The sequence below is a fragment of the Fundulus heteroclitus genome, chromosome 20 (assembly GCF_011125445.2).
Source record: "Fundulus heteroclitus isolate FHET01 chromosome 20, MU-UCD_Fhet_4.1, whole genome shotgun sequence".
Taxonomy (NCBI): Eukaryota; Metazoa; Chordata; class Actinopteri; order Cyprinodontiformes; family Fundulidae; genus Fundulus; species Fundulus heteroclitus.
In genome coordinates this window covers 23,312,902-23,336,514 of record NC_046380.1, presented here as the reverse complement: position 1 = coordinate 23,336,514, position 23,613 = coordinate 23,312,902, and the positions used below count along the sequence as shown (strand labels likewise).

The following is a 23,613-nucleotide window of genomic DNA, read 5'->3' as shown; positions in this document are numbered from 1 at the left end:
GCAACAATAACTAAGTATGGGTCAGTCTCTCTTCAAAAATGGCCGTTTCTCAATTCACGAGAACGCGAGTCCGTACTCGCGTTCTCGTCAAGTCTGTTCTCGGTAAGAACACAGGAAGATCGGACTTGACGAGAACGCGAGCACGCAGCACGTATGGTGTATTGGAACAGAAGCGTACTTGTGACGTCATGAGACGCACAGTTTTTAGCATTTCTTTAACATTCAAAACTATTTATATACTACACCTCTATGAAGGCAGTTTTGGGTCTTTATTATTCAATAAAAAAAAGTATTTGAATCCGAAAATATATTTGAGACTCAAAAAATACATTTGAACACTGATTTTCTTTGATTGAAAATTTTTTCTTTGATAGAAGTCCGTTTTTTTTTTTTTGTTTTTTTTTTTGAAGCAATGTTTTTAATTGAAGTAGCATTGTTTTTTGATTGGACCATATAATGGGTAGGGCATTTGTGTCTTTATCATTTGATCAAAAAATAATTTGCTTCAAACAAACAAACAAGATAATCAATAAAAAAAGTCACTTCAATGAAAAGATAAACGTTTTCAATCATAGAAAATCAGTGTTCAAATGTATTTTTTTGAGTCTCAAATATATTTTTGGATTCAAATACTTCTTTTCTTTGATTGAAAAGTTTTTTTTAAATTGAAGTGAAGTTTTTTTTAATTGAAAATATATTTTTTGATTGAAGCAACCTTTTTTTTTTGATTGAATAATAAAGACATAAAACTGCCTTCATACACCACAATAAATCTTATTGAATTTTTTTTTTAAAACAACATTTTTAATTTCTAAAAAGCCTAAAAATTATCTTGCCGCGGTGCATTCTGGGCAAGCGGTCAGTCTGAAGAACGCACAAGCCTGCTCTGATGCATGCTCGATAAAGAGGGCGGGCGAGAACAACATCCGGGGAATTCGGCGCGTTCTCGGTTTGCCGTTCTCGGCAATCGGAACAGTACTCGGGCTGAGGCTGATGACGTGTCACGAGCACACGAGACCGCTCAAAAACGCATATTGAGAAACGGCCCACGTTTCCTGTATTTAACCAAGTTTAATGGATGGGTCTGCTTTTGAGTGAACGCCACTGAATGTCTCTGGTCCTATTTATTATCAAATTAAAGTGAAAGCAAAAGGTGTTATTAATAAAGGAGCTCTATTGTGCTCTGTTTTGTACTTAACTTTGGATGCCACTGATTTACAAGGATTAGAAACTCATATTTCTCAGTGAGTTTACCCATAACTATGTCTATTAAAATCATTTCAAAACCAAAAATTAAACACATAGCTTTCATTCTAACAGGGTAGAAAAACATTTAACCTTTTTAATTTTAGCTCCATGTTAGTTTGTTAGGAATCCCTTTAGAAGGTAACAGCATAAAGGCTGCATAAAGTAGTAGATAATTTTGATCAGCTAGAATATTTTCTGTTTAAATAAGTGATCTCCATCTGTAAATATTAAAGGTTGCCAATGTGGGAATAAATGGTCAAGTTAGATAACAAGTCAGTTTTTACAGTAAAATCTAAGTTTAACTTGGTAAGAACCAAAGAATATGCAGTATATATATGTAATTAAATGTATACTGATCAGCATATATAAACACTTAGTGATTTATAACTTTCTGGTTCATCTAGAAACAAATATGACACAACACTGAGGCCCATTTCTCTTAATCATGCTCCAGAATGGATAAGACAAGTAAAACATCCCATTCAATTAAGGCGGATGTATTTTGTTTTTCACAAATCAGAGAATAGCCACAAGAAAACTGAAACCAGGGCAATAAACATGGAGGTTGATTTTTCATCACATCAGGCTGGGAGGTCTTCAGATACTGACATGAAATAATTATGGAATAGAAGAATATAAATTGGTTTTGCAGGTCTTCATAAAAGATTGAGTGATCTAATGAGGAACCAGGTAATCAGTGTTAATGTCACTTGCCACTTTTAATTACATTCTTCCTAAAAGAGCAAGCATGCTGCCACCAGACGCTGCCTCACAAGCTCAGAAAGGCTGTCAAAGTAGTTTAAATAGAGACAATAATTATCACACGGAAACGTAATTATCCTCCTGCCCGCATGATCAGCCCTTCTCCAGCTGACCTGAAACGCTCAGAGGGGAAACCAACTTTTGAACTCATTTGAAATAATCAGTCACTGATCTGTCAAATAACCTTGACCTTAAAGCACTTCACTCCCAAATAATTAAATATTGCCAACGTGTTTCGTCATTCTTTTTCCACGCAGCTGCAAAGCCACATTGCAGCTCAACTGACGTGCGTTTTTTTTTTTTTTAGTCCGTGCTGCTCCTCTTTGCTAATTCATACATACACTCTGAACTGACACTGTTCAGCACCGTGTCGGTGTAAAGTTCAAAATTTGCAGAAAAGCATCCCAGCTTCAGTTGAGTGACAGCGGCATTATCGACGCAAGCTGCTACCCCGGTGCTTTGACTGAGTACTTCTGTAGGGGGCTTTTACAAGCTACACAGCAGCACCATAGTTTCACTGTTCTGTTCCCATCACGGCTGTGTTTTGTTCTGATCATACGTGACTATTTACACTAGAGTCTTTTACCTTTTGGAATATCTTTCCCATTTAATATACTTTAAAAAAAATGTTTTATACAAATGTCGTCAGTCACTACATGACCATTTGACATCAAGACTGTATCTGATTTTAAAATGTTCACTACCAGGCTTAAAAATTGGTTAAAGACAAACCAAAACTGTACTCAATTTTAATCACTGCAATAAGGTAAGAGTTATGCATGATATGCATGTATTTTTTTAATTGAAGTAGTGTATTATGTAAATCCTATTTTTATATGAAAGCCCAACCAGGGACAGGAGTTGAAAATTAGCATTAGCTATATACTTTATATGCAGCACTTAAGTGACATGCTTTGTTTTGTCACTATGTTTGTTTGCATTGTCCCCGTCAAGTAAAGATTAATTGAATTGAATTGAGTTGTAAGATCAATTAAGTGAACACCTATGAGCTGACTAGTTGCGATAAAATAGCAATCATGGATCTTCTTAACTCTGGTAAATGCAGCCAAACTGCAACGCTGTGAAACTGGCATTTTATTTTGCTCTTATTTAATTTTCTTATATAACAGTGACTTCTGCCACGTATTACATATACAGTTGAACTCACACGATCTGCAGATAAGCACACATTTACATGGATGAGTGCTCTTATAAGGAATCTAATACCAGGGACTTGTAAAATATGCAAGGCAATTATAAGGTGTTTTTAAAAAAAAAAAAAAAAAAAAAAAACTATTTCAGCAAAAATTTCTTACCACTGATAAAATATCTTATTCCGAAATGCCTCAAAAACCTTATCTTCATTGGCCGTTTTTCTTTGGAAAACTGACTTTTTGTACAAAAACATATGATTGTCACATTGTTTCCTGCCTTATACGTAGTTCTAACCAACAATTGCATCACTGTGGCCACAAAATAAACCTTGTGTGGGTATAACGTTTGAATCTGGATTGCTAAAAGATGCAGCAGAGATCCAGTGAGGAAACAAATGTGGTGAAACTAATTTTGCTCAGCAGGGTGAATCCATGCAGTCTAATCAGTTTATTACCTATTGACAGCCGGGCAGCAGCGCATTTCAAAAGCAATCAACATGTTTCTGAGCGGTCATCAAGCATTGTGTAAAATAATGCATGATGACATTTACTAATAGTGACTTAGTTTTTTTTCAATTGTTGTTCTATTACAATCACAAACATTTAGGTATTTAATTGGGAATTTATGTTATATTCCAACACAAAGTGGCAATGTGGAAGGAAAATGATGCCTGGCTTTTAACATTTACAACTTATTACAATTTTAAACATTTCACTTGTATTTGTATTCAGCCTCCTTTATTCCTACATAAAGCCAGTTCAATGAGTTATCTTAATATTTCACATAAAAGTCCACCTGTATGCATCTTGTTCTCAGTATATATACAGTTGTTCCTTGAAGTCCTCAGAGGTTTGTTAGAACACCACTGAACAAACAGCACCATGAAGATGAAGGGACACAGAGGACAGGTCAGGATTAAAACTGTGCTGGAGATATCCACAGCCCAATTGGGAGAACCTGTTGACAAAACAAACTGAATAAATCAAATGAAAATCTTCCATATTACAAATTAGGCCTTTATGTAGGAGTAGCAAGATGAAAAACATTGTCTAAAGAAAGCTTAAAGAGCCCTGTTTGCCACAACACTCTGTAGGGGACTCAGCAAATGTGGATAAAAAGTGCTGCGGTCAGATGAGACCCAAATGTAGCTTTTTGGCCTCCCTCGAACTACTTTGTGTGGTCTAAAACTTAAGCTACACATCACCCTGGACACATCATGTCCATGGCGAAACATGGTGGTGGCAGCATCATGCTGTGGGGAGTCAAATCTTGAGTAAGGACGTTAAAGGTGTCAGAGTTTATGAGACAATGGATTAGTGCTAAAAACAGGGGCAATCCTGCAAAAGACTTGGTACTGGCAGAGGTCCACCCCACAATGGAAAATCAACACTAAACATCCAACCAGAGCGGCAACAGAACGATTAAAAGATCAAAACATATTTATGTTTAAGAACAAACCCAGACCTAAATCCAACTGGGAATCTACGGCAAGACTTGGAAATTGATGTTCAAAGACGTTCTCCATCCAATTTGACTGAGTGACAACTAGTTTGTTAATAAAATTGGGCGGAAAACTCTAATTAAAATGTAACAAGGCATCGACTCAGGGTGGCTGAACAAAAATGCACATCCAACTTTTGAAAAACAAAATGTCTGCATATTTAATTTTTCTTCCACTTCACATTCCTGCACTGTTTTATGTAGGTTTGTCATATCAAATCCTAATTAAACACATTAAACATTGCAGTTGGACTGTGTCAAAATGTGGAAAATGGCAATGGCTAAGAATATTTTTTATAAGCAGCACCAGCATTGCTGCTTATGTTTTTTTATTTAAGCTGTGAAAAGGCTCATATTAAAGTTATTTTTATTGTGTTTTACTCTTATCACAGGTTGCAAACCTTCTGCGACTTTTCCAAATCCCTCAAATCAGCTACGCCTCTACAAGTGCCAAACTGAGTGACAAGACTCGCTATGACTACTTTGCTCGCACCGTGCCCCCTGACTTCTACCAGGCCAAGGCCATGGCAGAAATCCTGCGTTACTTCAACTGGACCTACGTGTCAACCGTGGCCTCGGAAGGGGACTATGGCGAGACTGGCATCGACGCCTTCCAGCAGGAGGCCCGTGCTCGCCAAATTTGCATCGCCACGTCAGCCAAGGTGAGCCGATCGATGAGCCGCTGGAGTTATGAGAACGTCATCCGCTCCCTTCAGCAGAAGTCTAACGCCAAAGTGGTCATCCTGTTCACTCGCAGCGAGGATGCCCGGGAACTGCTGGTGGCAGCCAATCGCATGAATGTCACCTTCACCTGGGTGGCCAGTGATGGCTGGGGGGCGCAGGAGAGCGTGGTGAGAGGGAGCGAAGCCGTGGCAGACGGAGCGTTCACCATAGAACTGGCTTCATATCAAATCCCCCACTTTAACCAGTACTTCACCGCTCTGCATCCGTACAACAACACCAGGAATCCCTGGTTCCGAGAATTTTGGGAAAATCAGTTCCAGTGCAGTCTCCATGATCTGGTCTGTGGAAAGCACTCGCTGCGCGACATTCAGTTTCAGCCAGAGTCTAAGATCATGTTTGTAATGAACGCTGTCTACGCGATGGCTACCGCCCTGCACAACATGAGGCAAGCCTTGTGCCCCAACTCCACCAAGGTGTGTGACGCTCTCAAACCTGGAAATGGACGAAAGTTTTACAGGGACTACATCCTGAAAGTCAAGTTTGATGGTAAGTAAAATTTTATTAAACATGCCATGTGTAAAAAAAAATTACTGTGATGCAAGTTAGTTGATATTTGTGCACGGTAAACAACAATCAGACATAACTTTATGACAACTTTCCTTTGAGTGTTTTTGTCCCCATTGTTGCTAAAACAGCTCCGCTCTGTTGAGACATCCTTTATGTTAAGATCCTTTAAATTGTGAGGTGGGGGGGGGGCTCCATGGATTGGACATGTTTTTACAGCAAATCCCACCTCACGCTTGATTGAAAGCAGATCTGGAGGCTAAGTCTACATCTCAAACTCATTGTTGGTCTCTTCAAACTCCTCCTGAACTATTTTTGCTTAGTGGCAAGGTGCATTATCCTGCTGCAGGAAACCACAGTCATCTGGGAATACTGTTTCCATGACGGGGTGTTCATTGTCTACAATAGTGTCTAGGTAGGTGGTGTGTGTCAAAGTAACGTCCATACGCATGGCAGGACCCAAGGTTCTGCCCCAAAGCCTCACACTGTCTCCATCGCTTGACATCTTCCTGTAAGTGACGCATACGCCCCCCTGGTCATCCAAATGATGTAACAGAAAAACATGATTCATCAGACGAGGCCACCTTCTTAAATTGCCTAGGGGTCTGATTCGGATGCCCACATGTCTAGTGTTGGTGGACAGCGGTCAGCATGGGCACCATCACAGATCTACGGCTCACGTAACAAACAGCAATGTGTTGTCTCTTCTTAAAACCTTTCAATCAGAATCAACTTTAACTTCTTGAGCAGTCTGAGGCAAGCCTCTGCTCCCTTTGTGCGTCAAAAAGGCTCAGCCACCTATTTTACTCTCACTGAGTCACCTCTGTTCCTTCCTGTAGACTCTGACAGCTACAGATCGGAAACACGTCCCCACTAAATCAGCTCTTCTGGAGCATACTTAGAGAGTCACGCTTGGATGATTTTCCCAAGAAGTAAATACAATAGAGCACCAAGGAAAGAACCAACATGAAATTGGGCATCTTGACACTTTGTCACAGTAGCTTGTCACAAAGATGTTAATTGTTTCTAGTTTTTATATCCAAACCTTAAAAAAAAAAAAAAAAAAAAAAAACAGGATGGATTTCCTTGCTTGGTTTAACAAAAGTGTGTTCACTCAAACAGATCACAAATAAAAAGCAATTGATCAAGCTCCCTTTACAGCAAAGCCTGGCTGGGTAGTAACGTTTGCACAATACTATAAATGTTCTGAGTTTGGGTTCACTATCCGGTATGTACTGAGTTTAACAAAGAAGAGGAGGAAGAAGCTTAATTATTCTAACATGTGCTTTACTCATTTGTAAATTTAAACCTTAATATAATTTAATCGCTTGAAGTCCGATTCAGACATGCCAAATTAGATTACAGCAGACTATTAGATTTTACCAGTTTATATTAAAATACTGATTTAGTGGCAAGCAAATTAGACATGTCCCTGCACTGCTGCTGCAGATCAATTTTGTAACAATTTAGTTAGTGAGGATGACACATTTTCTCCGTCGCTCCTTCATGCTGCGAAGGTGCTTGTTTTTACCTCTGAATAGAACCCTTCAGCTGAACACCTCAGATACTCATCAAGAAAAGAGCTTTTTTTCTCCCCCTCTTGTTAAAGGAAAGCAAAAAAATGTGTTACTCGTTCTGCATCAGCTCCTCCGCACGTTGAAAATGATAATCTTACCTATTCAAATGCTCTCACTTTTATAAGGGCTTTGGGTTATCCTTCGATTTATGGAAATACTGACATTTTCAGAGATGGAAAATAAAGGAGGGGGGTAGTGTGCTCTTATCCAGCTGTGCTTTTCTGCTCTTCACAATTTCTATAAAAAGAATGAAAAAACATACCCAGAAGATTTGACTATCCAGAGGCTTTGAAGTGGATTAAAGCCCTTAAATTAGCCGGCCCCGAGAGGTCTCGCAGGACTCTAAGGAAAAAACAGGTGGACCACTAAGTCCTATACATGCATTAAATTATATCACAGGTTTGATGTAAACGTGACAAAAATTACAATTAACATATTATGTCATCCTAAATAGACATGGTAGTTTAACTTTGAATTTATTTAGTATTAATAAAATAATTAAAGTTTGCAATAAAGTATGGTATCAAAGAAAGCTCTGTATATATACAGGTATATATATAGGTTGGTGTTTTCTATAATTTGCTATATGTGAAGGTTTTCCCATATCTCTCAACAAAGTCTGTTTTTTGAGACATATAAAATTTTCTGGCCAGCAATACAGTCTAACAAAGTGGTAGATACCTGTCTAAATATTGACTGATCTCAGCTTAAATTCACTGATGAATCAGCTCCAGTTTGTGAAACATATCTGTAGACCACATGCAGCATGGTCTCATATATCTGCCGAGGGTCTTAGAAGATGAAGCGATGTAATTTATGTCAAGTCAAACATCTGGGAAAGGAAACAAAATCATCCCACATTTAAATAAAAATGTGCGTATAGAGTCTGAATGTGCAGTTGGAATTAAGGCTTTTCTCACATCCTGACAAATATCCAGATTTTATTTTTCTTTTCGCTTTTTTTTTGCTGGAAAAGGGGAAGAGCCAATAGAGTAGAGGAAAACAGCCAGAGAAACCCTGGCAGTGTGTCTATGGACATATTCAGGTAATAGTTAGGACTCACCACTCAGGTCAGCCTTCATTTAGGGTGTGACATTAGCACTAAGGGGGAAAAAGGCATTGTTTGTGTGTTTTTTTATTTATTTATGCAAGAACCTTCTTCTAAAACAGTTTTTTTCATAGAAGCTAAAGCTATCACTAGGCCATCATCACAATGGAATTAGATGGATATTTCCATAAAGATCGGAAGCTTTTTTACACTGAAGACCAAACCTGTGAGCCTAGTCAGAATAAACATCATAATAAAAAGCAGAACGATGTACACATTTAAACTATAAGCTCAATCAAACTCTGTTTTTTAAACCTTATTTTTATTTATCCAAATCTGTTCAACTTAGTTCAGAGATACCTATTCCAGTTAGGATACTGTCTGCTCATAACCTCTCCACAGAACCGATGTAAAATAAATAATCAAAACCATCCCTTCATGGTGTGAAGTACAATCTGAAAATTTTCTAATTATGTATTTGTGAAGCAAAACTTTGCATTAACCCATTTATACCACCAATATTTTCACAAAAAAGAGGTAGCATGCTTGTGGAAGAGTCAGAGGTGATAAAAGGAAAGATTAATCAGGTATGATGAAGCAGTTGTCAGTATAAATATTAACATAAATAAAAAATTATTATATTTCAAAAGAGATTCATAACAGTCCAAGCAGCATAGAATATATAATATTTGTATTTATACCATCTGCTGCTTCTGTTGTTTGTATCTGTGTCCTGTCTCAGTGAGTAGTTATTCTGTGGTTGAATAATGATACGGCATGTATGATTAAAGATCAAAGTCCTAAACTGATTTAAGTTAAACATTCTCATTGATGGAGTCCTTATTTGGGATTGTTTTTCTTTGTTTTAGTTGTTTTTCTTTCAGCAATCGTCTAACACTTGCCCATGTTTGTCCTGTTCCCTTTCAGCGCCCTTCCTCGCCCCTGACACAGAGAACGCTGTTCGTTTTGATGCCTTTGGAGACAGCGTTGGCCGCTACAACATTTTCCACTACCACAAAGAGGCTGGCCGCTATGTCTACCGCAAAGTTGGCTACTGGGCTCAGAGTCTGACCTTAAACACCAGCCTGATCCCATGGGCTGGCCATGTTGTGCCCACTTCCCAGTGTAGCGACCCTTGCAGGAAGAATGAGGTAAAAAGCATGCAGCCAGGGGACGTGTGCTGCTGGATCTGTATCCCCTGTCAGCCGTACCAGTACCTTCAGGATGAGTTCACCTGTGCTGACTGCAGCTTTGGAGAGTGGCCTTTGGCCAATCTCACTGGCTGTTACGACCTACCTGAGGAGTACATCCGCTGGGAAGATGCCTGGGCCATCGGGCCTGTCACCATTTCCTGTCTGGGGATGATGAGCACACTGTTTGTCATTGGGCTTTTTCTTAAAAACAACGAGACGCCTGTGGTGAAGGCCAGTGGACGTGAGCTCACCTACATTCTTCTGCTGGGAGTGCTGATGTGCTACAGCATGACATTCATCTACATCGCCAAGCCTTCCACAGCAGTATGCACGCTGCGCCGGCTGGGTTTGGGCACCTCCTTCGCTGTGTGCTACTCAGCCCTCCTCACCAAGACCAATCGCATTGCTCGGATTTTCAGCGGCGTGAAGGACGGCGCCCAGAGGCCTCGCTTTATCAGCCCAGCCTCCCAGGTTGCCATTTGCGGGGCTCTGATCTCCTGCCAGCTGGTGGTGGTGGTGGTCTGGATGTTGGTGGAGACCCCAGGCGTGAGAAAGGAAGTGAGCCCGGAGAAGAGAGACATCGTTACCCTCAAGTGTAACAGCAAGGACTCCAGCATGCTCGTCTCCCTCACCTACAACTGCATACTCATCATCCTCTGCACGGTCTACGCCTTCAAGACCCGCAAATGCCCCGAAAACTTCAACGAGGCCAAGTTCATTGGGTTTACCATGTACACCACCTGCATCATCTGGCTGGCCTTCCAACCCATTTTCTATGTCACTGCCAGCGACTATAGGGTAAGTTAAATTAGGCCACATGAGCATTCATATGCTGTCCTTTTTCTAAAGGATAACCCCCCCCCCCTGCATAGAGCGTATGCTGCGGTTACTATTTTAAATTATTTGTTCAGTTGGTTTAGGGTTCTTAAAATCTGAGTGGAATACATCCTTGCAGATAATGGCTTCCTCTGTGCTGGAAATTGTATTTCATATTCATCAGAGCAGCTCTTGCTCAAAGCCTGTCTGCTCAGAATGTGTTGACTGGGGATTGTGGTGCATGGAGTGTGTTGAACTCAGAAACCTAGAAAGGACTAAAACTAACAAACATGATACAATAAGCACCAATAAGCCCCACAACAACAAGGCTAATTAACGGGCTTCGGCTTACAAAGAGGTGTAATGCAAGTCTCTGAATCAGCGTGACACACAGAGAGATGTGTAGCGGTTGAGAAATCTAAAAACTCAAATTCCCAAACTATAAAGAATCTCATTAGGACATGTATGCAAGTATACTGTAAATAGAGGATATGTCAAATGCTTAGTGAAATCACCCACAGCTCCTTAGTGAAACAACCAATTATATCAGATTAGAGCATCTCCATGACTGATCCATTCTAATTCCAAAACATCTGAAAGGAAAAAGTGCTGCTTAATTATTCCCCTTTAAATCTTAAAGATGACAGATCAAGCGCTAAAATTCTCCTGTATGTGAGATGAAATAAAAGTAGTTGTGTAGGTCTCTTTTGAATACATTTTTCTTGTAAATTGGTGTAAACAAGCTGTGCGATATTGTAGTGAAGTTCAAAATATTGTCGGAAGATGCAACTATCTAGATGCAAAATCGCTGCATTGCTTCTAGGTTCGTTTTCCTTGTCAGACTTAAATACAAACAGCAAAATTAAGTCATAACTAAAAAATCAGTGTCTTCATAAGGCTCGCTGGGATTTTCACTTGATAAAAGATAACAGGCTGTCATTTTTGAAGGAGAATTGCTTACTGGGATCTGGCATTCAACAGCAGGAGTAATGTGGTTTCAGAGGAAATTTGATACTTTTAACTTTAAGAGAAAACAGGAGGGATGTTCTGATCAAATTTGTTTCCCCCTCTATGATGATCAGGACCATCTAGCCTCAAGCATTTGCTGAACCACAATGTGATACAAAGCTAAAGTTAATAAAATAAGTGTGTTGTTTGCACTAGTCTTTAAATTAAATTAAATAACACATTTCGTCTGTATTCTTACATTAGTATTTTGATTGTGTCCAATCTAATTCATTCACCAAAAGTGTTCCAGATGCTACAGGATCTCCTGATATTCTGTCCCGATAGACATTCCTGCAGGTCTGCATTTAAGGGACAGTTCAGTTTTTCTTTTTAAGTATTGTTCTGTTAATAGGTTTTAAGGCGCCAGTGTGTACGATTTTCACACTGGCGCTCCATCTAGTGGTGGATAAATGAATTACAAACAAACTCGTTGTCAAGCATGTAATAATTACAGAAGCTGCGGAGTATCATAATTGTGACAATGTCCTCCATGTATTTGGTACCAAGCTGTTGCTAATAGCTAATAGCTACGGTCATCGTGTGAATTGGTTTTTGGCACTGTTGCCAAGTCCGCTTGTTTTTTTTTCTAAAATCGCTAGTAAATTCTGTGATTTGTGTTTTTTTCTGGGCTTGTTTCTGAATGTGCAGTCGCCTATTTGGGCTTTAAAATAAGCGTCAATATAAACACAAGTAAGAGACCCACTCTTACTACTGCACTACAGACACTATGAACTGGTCGGCTCAAACATCCCTCCGCATACATACTTACTCCCTTAGAGGGAGACAACAAGATGAACAAACGAGCCGTCTCTGCCGGGAGGACAGAGTAGCTGCTGGACCACGCAACCCTGTTTCTAACATAAGGCCAAAATAAACTTCACTGTTATATTGAATTTACTTACCTGCTGTCCAGCAGAAAGCCAGCAACCTCCGTATTCATTTTAAATCCTCGCTCTCTCATGAATTATCTCCACCTGGTAATAATAGCTGTTCCAATATAAACTCTAGTTTTCTCCGGTTAGTACTTGTTTTTCTTTTCTCAGTTACTTTCTATTCCCTCTCGCAGGGCAAAGAGTATGAATGGTCCTCCATTTCAACAGAAAATGGCAAATTAAATGATCTATGGTTGTCTTTACTCTTTTATACACCTCCTCCAATAACAGCACGTCTTCATATAGAAGACAGATAGTTAAAACGCGTATGGCTGACAAGTTTGTCCCCTTTCAGCTTCTGAAATCAGGATTTTACTGTCTGCTAATGCACTAGCTATTCTTGCGGGACAAGCTCCAACAGAGCACTTGTAAAAACAAAAAAATATGTCAAATATGGTTTAAACACATGAAGCATAAAATGCAGTCGTTCACAGTTCAGCCACCCATGAAAATAGCCAGTGTGTGTTTTTTTTTAATAAAGGTGACTGAAGTTTAAAGTTATGTGCTACTTTAGCTGTTTTTCAAAGAAAGTTGGATCAAACTTCAGGCAGCTGTGAAATTGTGTTTTTTAGCTGAACTGACAATACCCTAAACCAAACCTACACTCCATATTGTGCAATCATAAAACACTTTACACAGGAAGATGATTGTTGATCATAAACCATTAAGACTGCTTTATGGTGGCAGACGTCCACTTTGGCCCATCTCTGACCAGACATAACCTTCGGCCTCCAGCACCACCTAATCTGAATTTATAGGAAATGCAGAAATCAAGAGAGTTACCTGTTGCTGGTACGATATTAGCAGCTTTTAACCTTTTAGCTGAATCTTACTTAGCATATTCGGACCTGTTCCTTGAATATGCTGCTTCAACACCTGCTAATTATTTAAAGCTACAAAAATGTGTCACCTAAAAAAAAAAAGCTTAGTTTTATCATTTGTTTTTCATGTTGTATCTGACTCAAAACTCGTGATTTAACTTAATAAATAAGGTCTGTTAAAATCGGCACACATACAAACAAGCGAAATAGATAAATACATAAACGTATTGCTGAATGTGCGATGGTTATCTGCAGACACAGATTCATAAATTGAACTGAAAGAAGTGCATAGAAAAGACTGGCCTTGGTTTTGAGGGATTATCCCTCTGGGATCCCACCGGCATGCAATGAAAGAGAAACAGGAGGGAGAAACGGGCGTAGGAGCCTCCTGACACAGCTGCCTCTGCAGAAACATGAAAAAGGCAGGCAAGACCATGAGGGCTAAATGGGAACTGAACGTCTCTGTGTGTCCCTGTGCGTAGCTGTGTGGAATGGAGTGTGAAAGACTGGGATGCTGAGTCCCAGCTGTGCTCCCTCCATCCTGGGACTTCAGTGATGCTCAGAGGAACCCTTCCTCTGGCCCCTTTAGGCAACATAATCCACAGCTTGATTGGACTCATTAGGTAGATGCAAAGTTCCCCTTTGACCAATGAATAATTACTGAAGCAACTGAGTTGGCAGAGTGCCTCTAGTTTTTTTTTTTTTTTTTTTTACTGGCAGTGACATATTGCCAGCGTTCTCCTAGTTTTACAACACGTCTCAGATTGTGGTCACACCCTGATGCAGATGTTCAGCTGAAAAACAAATACAGATCTGATTGCAGTCAGCTAAGAAATAGTAAACAATGCTAAATACAAACTACAGAGCAGGGGTTGCCTACTATGTTATGTAGTCAAGGTACATTGCAATTTTTATTTTCTGGTGTTTCTTTCTACTGTAACACAAGACGGGTGTGAGTTTATGCCTGTTTCACATCAGCTAATGTCAGTCTCGTGTTTTTGATGCCAGGCAAATGACAAATCAAGGAGCTGGTTAATTTCAATAAATACAATCAGCAAACAATTTAGATTTGATGATTAGCAATATTATTCATAATTCGTTACAATAGCAATTAAACTTTGGTTCCAGTTTGTGGATAATTGTACTAATGCTGCTATTGCTAAAAAATGACTTTAAAATTAAATTACAATTTATTTTTCTCTGCAGTAATTGTTGTTATCATGAAATCATTTCATACTCAGCTTACCAGCAGCATTGCAACTGGAACTACTTCACTCTGGGTGCGCTACATGGCTGTAAATGGCAACATTAGTTCAAATGGGGTAATTTCTTCCAAAAAGACTTTTGGAAATGCCTTTGTTCGCTATCACACTAGATCTGGTGATAATGCCCCAAAACCTTCATGGTATAATGTTTTTATGACATTGATATTCTATCTTAACTACAAGTTGCTTGTTTAAACGCCTGTCAGTACATGTCTGGGTGTTATTTAAATATGAATGATGCTATTTTCACGATTTAGAATTTAAGTTTTTTTTTTTATAAATAATCCATAATTTGTTTGTGATTCCTTATAATTTAATATGTTAAATTTTGAATGCAAGCTTAACTTCATCCTTAGAAGATGTTGGAAATCTTGCAATGGGAGTGCAACTCCCAGCTAGGGAGATCGTCACTTGTTCATGCGTTCATGTCCCTTTGCTGCTTCAAGAGTTAGAAATAAATTACATTACATTTCTCTTATTAAATACTTGCCTGATGCAATGAACACTTCAACTTCCCTAAATTCTGCCTGTAATTGATTGACAGGCCTGCGGCATGTTCTCTTCTAGAAGCTTCCGGCTCCAGAGTGCCTTTGAGCTTTTACTCAGGCAGAGGCTGAGCAAAGGCATGAAAAAGAAGACATTAAAATGTCCTTTCCAGCCAATTAGAACCAGGATTGATCCACCCAGTTTTGCACCTATTTTTTCTGTCATTGTTCACTTTGCATTTTATATATTTGAGTTTGAATTATCTGCTAAATTTCAGCATTTTTCAGCTTGTGTAAAGTCATTGTAGGTGACTTTTGTCAAGTGTATTTTTACTCCGAACAAGCCAACCAATACCTCTACAGGTTGCCTTTAAGGCCAAAACAACTATCGTGTTGAGATTTTCGCTATGAGTTAATCTGAGGCATCTTCCGAGGTCCAAAGTTGGTTTAGAGAGGAGAACCTGATTTTGGAGCTCATGCCAGGTGTCTTATCACTTGCATCGTGGTGGTTCTCTGTTGACTAGGTTGACAGATGAAAGGTGACTTACTTTGAGTTCACTCCTCTATTTTCCTTTTACAAACTCAAAATGATTTTAGGTAATTAAAAATTAGGCCGTGAAGCCTTTCCTTAAACTTCAGAGAGGTGAAGAAAACCATTGATTTAAAGTTAAGCCTTTAATCTTATTGCATAATCTTCTGAATGTTAATTTCCAGCCAGACTTTTCTCTTTAAGTAGTTTTAATTTTCTTTTTAGTTGTTTTATCATTTTCTTTGATAATTATTAGAGGGTGGATCTTAGAGTAACTACTGATTAATTCAACCCTTATGCATAAATAACTTTATTGTAAATACTGTGTATCATATAAAAAAATGTATAGTTCATTCTTTTTTTAAATTATGTAACAAGACAGGACAATTCAGATGAGATGTTTAGTTTAAAATTAAACAGATAATTTCTTAAGAGGCTTATAAATTATTTATTTAGTGATAAAATGTAAAGCAGCCATCAATTCTTCTACATTCAACAATCCACTTTATAACTGAAATTAAATGGGAATCTCATCTTGAATTAGTGATTCTCTGCAGACGGCAGATATAAATGAAGCTGCAGCGCTTCATTTGTGAATTAAAGTAGTATATTAAAGGGTGGCACCATAAAAACAACAGCAAGCAGGGGAAAACAGTGACTCTAGGTCTTCTCTGCACTACATTATTAAAACCACTTAACAGTTTTCTCCTGTGCAGCACTGTGTATCATTTGACTATAACCTGCTCCAGAATGAGCATTTTGAGCATTTAGTGGTTTGGATTTTGGTATTGCACGTCATTAAGTACAATATATACATCATCCTTTGGGTGTAATTTGTTTGTTACACACAAGGTGTTAACCAAGAACCTGGATTTGCAGTATAACATATTTTAAAAATTGCATGTCTTGAATATGATTTTGTATGACTTTCTAAGACACATCAGATTACGTTTTTTTCCCCCGCACCTATTTTATATGCATTACATTAAGGTCATGACCACAATGCATGCTGGAATAATAAAACATACACTAAATAAATATTGATGATTCTGTTTATTTCTTAAATTTTTTCCCATCTTTACAAACAGTTACTATTGCGGTTCAGGCTGGTTTTTCTGCTTCTGGTCCCATAAAAGGATTTAAATTGCCCATTGTTTTACAATATAATTATACGCAGCCATTATTACGTTCTCTTTAGCAGCAAAGTTGCCCTGCTAATGTAATCGTAGTTTATTTGATCATGTGTATAGCGATATTTATATTTGAATAGCGCCAGACGTTAAGTAGTGATAGATTTATGGTCAAAAAGATTGTGTTGAACTTTTTAATACTTTTAGTGCACTTCTACTGTAATTTCAACAAATACTATACATTATCATTATAAACAATTAAGATTATGTTACCCATAACTTGTATATGTAGGTATGTATGCACTTTATTAATCTCGGCAGCTATTTTCAAGCAAGCACAGCAAATGTAGGCCTTATGGGCGGTTTTGTAGCAGATATCCCTCTATTTGAGATACTCAGAGGCATGAGCTTCAGAGTTTTGTTTTGTTTTTACAATGAGTGAAATGTAAACTACTAATAATTGTAAATGAATGAAAACTATAAACCTCAGGTTTCTTTGTTTTTAGTCTTTACATCTTTAAACATAATTTAGTTTAATTCAGGTTACAGAGCTGGTCATAAGTACACATGCGGTCATCAACTGCTTTACCGACACATTTTTTTTCAGGTTGGAGTTACGATAAAACACACAACTTCAGCTAACTTTAAAAGCACCATGTAAGTGCACACATTCCAATTTCACTTTCTCTCATCCATTTAGGGTGTCGATTATTCATACAGGGGCCTGGGCGTTTTTGAAAACCAAGGGGATTTTTATTTGGGGTCATCGTCTTGTTCAAGCCCCACATGTATTCAAGTGTCAACCCTCTCATTCAAACTTTCACCCTTGGGGGAAGAGACAGATTTGAAAGTTCAGGAGCAACCCAGGAACCACCAAGGCTCATGCTGGTCATGAGCTGGAAGGTGCTGGAACACCAGTGGCGCTGTAGACAGTAAACCAGGTATTGCACCATCATGGACTGAGAGGGTGCCAACAGGAAAGAAACACTGCTCAAAACCAAATGTCTTCTGTAGAAATGTTGACGGTCAAATGAAACAGAAGTTGAACTGCTTGGCCACATTGAAAATAAATATGTCATGGAGGAATTATGGAGTGACTTTCAAACCTAAGAACGCTCAAATAATTGTCAAGCATAGTGTTGGCAGGTCGGTTTTGCTGCTTGTGGTACTATTGCATTGCACTAATAAGATGGGGTAAGGAATATGTAAAGGAGGAGGACTACCTCCAAATAATTCAACTTTACCGTAATTTAGCAGCCAGATGGCTGAAACTTAAACACAACTGGGGGATCCAACAATAATCCCAAAGATATATCAAGGATAGTTTTAGAATGGAAAGGGGCCTGCCCTTAAACTAAAAAAATATGTAAAGCTGGGTTTATGACTGAGAAAACTCCAATAAATTCAAACTCGTGCATCCATGCCTTGTTTTTAAATGCACTAAAGCTGGATGCTGTTTTATCAATCCACTCTGAAAAAAACAATAATTAAACTGCATCATTAAAAGTCAAATAACATAACTTGATGTCCATGGTCAATGTATTTATTGAGCTCCAGTACAAGGCCCTCTTAATCTCACTGTTTGAAAAGTAAAGAGGCTCAATTAGAATTTATTTTCACTGAACTTCAGTCTAATGCAACAATTTCCAATATAATCCATCTGGATTACAAAAAAAAGAAAGAAAAAAATAAGTTTTAGCATTTGATATGCTGTATTTGTACACTGATTTTTTTTATCGAGTATTTATAATTAAATTATGGATATAATTACAGTTAACTTACAAAACCCTGTATACAGAGATAAATCCAGTGGACGCTGTTCTTTTTTTCTGAATTGTTAGACTGTTTTTGTTCACTTGCTGCTTCCCTGATATTATCCTCACGGCAGAACAGTTGGTGCACAGCGCCACACTTGGTGCTCACAACATTTTAATACCAGCATTAACATTCAGGGTGATGACAAACACCTGCTGCGGTTCTTGTGAAATAGAAGCGCGCTTGCCACACTGCATAGTGCTGGGCTGTATCCTCTTATTAAGGCGGGAGAAAAAAAATGGCTGTGAAAGGGTTGGAAATGATGGAGATGACTGAGTATAAACAGCAATGTGAGCAAGATGAGGCAAAAAAGAGCAAGGGTTAAGTTGTTGAATGACAAATATTTAAATGTACAACATGAAACGTGTAATTAGGCGTCACAGATAGCATCCATTTCCCTCCTCCATTTCATCTTGCTTTGATTCGAAAATTCTAAAAGATTTGTTTACTCATGGTTTTCCTAAAGTGGTTATTTTTTTACTGCATTAAAGAAATGTTTGCTAGAAGTAATATTGTGGTTCTTTTTGTCAATAGCATCACCATCAATAGTGTACATTTGAGGGCTTTGAAATGTGCCCCGATATGAAATACCGTTTTTCAAGTGTTGAGTTTTTTGCTGTAAAAAAAAAAACTTCTGAAAAGATCTTTAATGCAAAGGTTTCGGGGTTTGACAGGGAATCTTTTTACCCATCTTTCATCCTGCAGGTGCAGACTACCACCATGTGCATCTCGGTCAGTCTGAGCGGGTCGGTGGTGCTGGGTTGCCTCTTCGCTCCGAAAATCCACATCATCCTGTTCCAACCGCAGAAGAATGTCTGTAACCTCCGCGTGGCCACCACCCGCTTCAGCGTCAACACCGGTCCGGCCTCCAGCTTTTCTCAAGGTACAATCAGACTTAAAAAACATTATGATGATAAGATCTACACAGCAAAAACGGAACTAAACGTAAGCAATATTTTCTTGAAATTAGTGTATTTGTCCTTGATTTGAGCAGGTACATAGGATTATTTGCCAATCGAATGCGATTTTTGCACTTAAAACAGGAACAACTCATATCCATCATCTTATTTCAAATGCGGTATCTCTAATTATCCCATTTTAGGGGTTAAAATACTCATTCCATTGGCAGATAATGTTATTTACCTGCTTAAATCAAGGACAAATACATTAATTTCAAGAAGATTTTACTTACGTTTAGTTCCCTTTTTTGTAGTGTAATTAATCAGACCTCTGGGTTGGTTTGGATTTCAGACCCCACTCTAAGTCATTAAACACGTAGTAGGCATGTCTTTAGACTATGAAAAAAGAATAAAAATTCTCCATGGTACATTTCCACTATAGTTGTTACAAGAGATAAAGCAGCCGTCATAGATGGGTTAAAATCCTGATTATCTGGTCATTATGTCCAGTGTTTGTTATTGTTACACTCTCCCAGTGAATGTTTGGGCTGAAGGTCTGAAGGTCTCTGCCACTGGTATTTTTTAATCCCGCAACTGAAAGGTTTTGAAAGCACATTCTAAAACTGTCCAATGATGCTCTGTAAAACCAGAAAGGCTTCACATTTCATACCTTAGAAAAATGCCCCCTACCTTAATGAAACGCAAATAAAGCCAGAGGGACATGGCCAAGATGATGATCTTGTCCTATGTAATTTAGGATAATTAATTTGATATTGATGTTAATTAATGTGATATATTCCACTGCATGTAAATTACAGGTAATGTGCTGCCAATTCGTTTGGGAGAAGGGCGACCTTGTTGATTGCTAATGTTGGAGAAATGTTCTTAGTCCTAGAAACTTTTCACGTATTGTCACACTTTACACCTACAGGCTTCAGTGTGCTTTGTTGGGATTTCATGGGACAAAAAAACATAAAGTAGCACATAATTGTGAAGAGGACACAAAGAATGCATGGTTTTCAGATTTATCGATCATTGATGTGCATTCAGCCTTCATGTTGGCCAGAAAGGTCAGGAATCTCACATGGTGACACCTCCAGAGCAATCATGGGCCTTTTCGCAGCTTCTCAGATTAATGCTCCCATGGAGCTTCAAGTTTAGATTATTCCAAGACAAGGCACCATAGAATTAACCTGACCCTAGCCAGATGTATTCCGCTCCGCCTAGCTCCACTCATCCATCTGGGACTGATCCATAGGAATGGTGTTTCAGAAGGCTGGGCCTTATCAAAAATCCTTGCATATGATTGGATAAGCCACTTGTCTGTCATCTTTATCGACGTGCTATTTCAACCACTCACACCAAAGCTAACCCGTGACGCTGATGAGACCGACGCAGGAAAAAACTAAACTTTTTTTTAATGTGTTTGCGGCTCTAGTTGCACGCGTTTTATTGACAGTGAGCTGACAGGAAGAGGGTGAAGACAGGCGGCAAAGCGCCGCGGGTCGGAGTCGATCCCGGGCCGACCGCGTTGAGGACTAAAGGCCTTCTAACGTGGTTCGCTCTAACCGCTCTGCCACGTGGTCTGCGTCCGCCACGGTCGGGAGAAGGGCGAAAACATCGTTTCCACCAACAAAAGCCTTCAGAGCTGTTCTCTGATGTTCTTTTAATGAAACAATATCAGGTAGATTGGACAACACAGAAGAAATAGCAGCATCACTGTTAACGCTTGCTTCCTTGATGCGAGCCGCCATTGGGTTTTTTTCACGGTCGCTTTTCCACTACGTCACATCTGTGAAACTTCATCCCTGCGTACTGATTGGCTGGACAATAAAATTGGTTGGAGAAATCACTCTTTATGGAAGAGGTCCCAGATGGATGCGAGTGAAGCTAGGCGGAGCGATATCAATCTGGCTAGGATCAGGTTACCATAGAATAGCATCTCAATAAAATGTGAACACTTGGGGGATTTTACAGATGCTACATACATTAACTGTATATATGTATTATTTTTTAAGTTTAAATCTTTTTTCTTTGTTTTGCAGCATCAGCCTCCAACGTCGTTCCGACAGTGTGTAACGGAAGAGAGGTGGTGGACTCTACAACGTCCTCGTTGTGAAGATTAAGCTGGGTTCTGCTTTTTTTTGCCAAGTCTTGTAAATGGTAAATGGTAAATGGTAAATGGCTTGTACTTGTTTAGCGCTTTATCAAGTCCAATGACCCCAAAGCGCTTTACACTACAATCAGTCATTCACGCATTCACACACCCATTCACACCCTGACGGTGGTGAGCTATGTTAGTAGCCACAGCTGCCCCGGGGCAGGCTGACAGATGTGAGGCTGTAAACAGAGTAATATAATCACTAGTCCTGAATCAGGTGTCTCAGATAAGGACAGGGTCACACAGGCGACCATCCTGACTTTGTTGTCCTCAGAGTGCTGTGAGTACAAATGTTCCAATAATGTAATTTTGTTATTTGACTCGTAGCAGTTTCGAAGGAGATGCCAATAAAAGGAAATTCTAGATTCTTGTTTTTTTTTAGTTTTTTTTGTTTAGGAGATTCTATTTGCAACAACTGAGTAATTTATAGTAAATCTGTTCAATGTAATATATTCAAGACGTTTTTCATGTAGATTCTGGTGAACCAGTTTGTGCTTTTCTTGTAATTTATGTAAATAAAATGTGTTTTTTATAAATATTAAAATGGGTTTGTTTCTGAGTAGGATTTCTATACATGCCCTTAGGAGGCACATTCAGGATCAGTATGTGTGATGTTAGACCTACATAATCACCTTAATGCTGCTGAATCTGTGTTTGTGTTTAATGCTTCACGACTTTATGTGACAAGATATATCAGTTTTCTCTTTACAACCCTGGCCTGGTAACTTGGAGTCTTAGTGGTTCAAAACATCTTCTACAAGGAATACATTCAATCAGAAGGAGAAAGAGATCAAACCTTCAGCCTTCCACTTAATATATTCTTTAGATGTTTTGAGTATCCCAAAGAAATGGTTTTCCTATATTTGTTATATTTGCAGAAACACCACCTGGGGATTTGATATGATAATCCGACAAAGCCATCTAGGAACACCTCAGCTGTTAGTGTCACTGAACAGCAGAGACGGGTAGGAAACAGAGATCAGTGGCTTCACACTGCCATCTTGTGTCGACATTGTTTTTACTATTTGGAAAGCAAATAGCCTGCAGCAGCTTGGTTTTCCAAGAACTGTATTTACATTTTTGCACATTGGAAAAATTACCATATTACATAAAATGACTGTTTTCATATGAAACTGAATAAATTTCCCGTATTTCAAATGCTGCCATTATTCTCTGCTCTAATGGTACATACACATCAACGTAATTTAGAGACCTACAATTGAAATCAGATGTTTACATTTATTGTATAATAAGATACGAAACCCTTTTTTTCATTGTCTGACTTTAAATCAGACTAATCCTTTTTTGTTTCAGGTCCATTAGACTCACCAAGATAATCCAAAGAATCATAAAAAAGTAATGTAGAAAAGTTAATAATGGTATCATAGACAATTTTCCAGACAATTTTAACTAATTTCATCAAAGTCAAAAGGTTATTTTAAATCAACACTTCAAACACAATCCCTCCTTGTGAGACATCATGAGAACATAAATAGAAATCAGGAGGAAGTTAAATGCAGAGTGTGGGTCATCCTCAAGTAGAGTTTACAGATGCCTGAATGTGTCAAGTTCATCTGTAGAAGTCTGAACGGCTTGTGAATGTATAGTCATTGCACCATTCAGGAAGGAGACTGTGCCCCAAAGACGAACATGTTTTGATGAGAAATGTACATATCAACCCCAGAGAGCTAAAACAAATAAAAAATAAAGTGACATTCATGCAAAAGTTGACTGGAGCTGATGAGAGAGTCTGAATGTCCACAGTGAAAGCGGTCCTGTGCTGACATTGACTGAAAGACCACTCAGAGATGAAGAAGCCATTACTCCACGTAACCAGTTTGCAAATGCCTCCAAAGACGAAGATCACAGGTTTTGGAGCCACATCCTGTGTCCTAGTGAAATCTAATATTTAAGTGTTTGACCATATTAAAAAAGGGGGATGCTTACAAACCTGACAAAACCATCCATACTATAGCATACCCCCTTTAATTAAAGTGATAAACATACAAATGAAAATAACA

At 38.6% G+C, this 23,613-nt stretch overlaps 1 protein-coding gene across 1 annotated transcript in view; it reads left to right on the top strand.

Annotated features, from left to right (window-relative positions):
* grm2a (glutamate receptor, metabotropic 2a) overlaps positions 1-21,640 on the top strand; it is a 58,156-nt gene extending 36,516 nt beyond the window's left edge. Inside the window, exons 3-6 of the mRNA XM_036152061.1 lie at positions 5,058-5,895; positions 9,466-10,529; positions 19,238-19,415; positions 21,477-21,640. Coding sequence (XP_036007954.1) covers positions 5,058-5,895; positions 9,466-10,529; positions 19,238-19,415; positions 21,477-21,550 — 2,154 coding nt within the window. The 3' untranslated portion in view covers positions 21,551-21,640. The remainder of the gene's footprint in view (positions 1-5,057; positions 5,896-9,465; positions 10,530-19,237; positions 19,416-21,476) is intronic.
* The last annotated feature ends 1,973 nt before the right edge of the window (positions 21,641-23,613 follow it).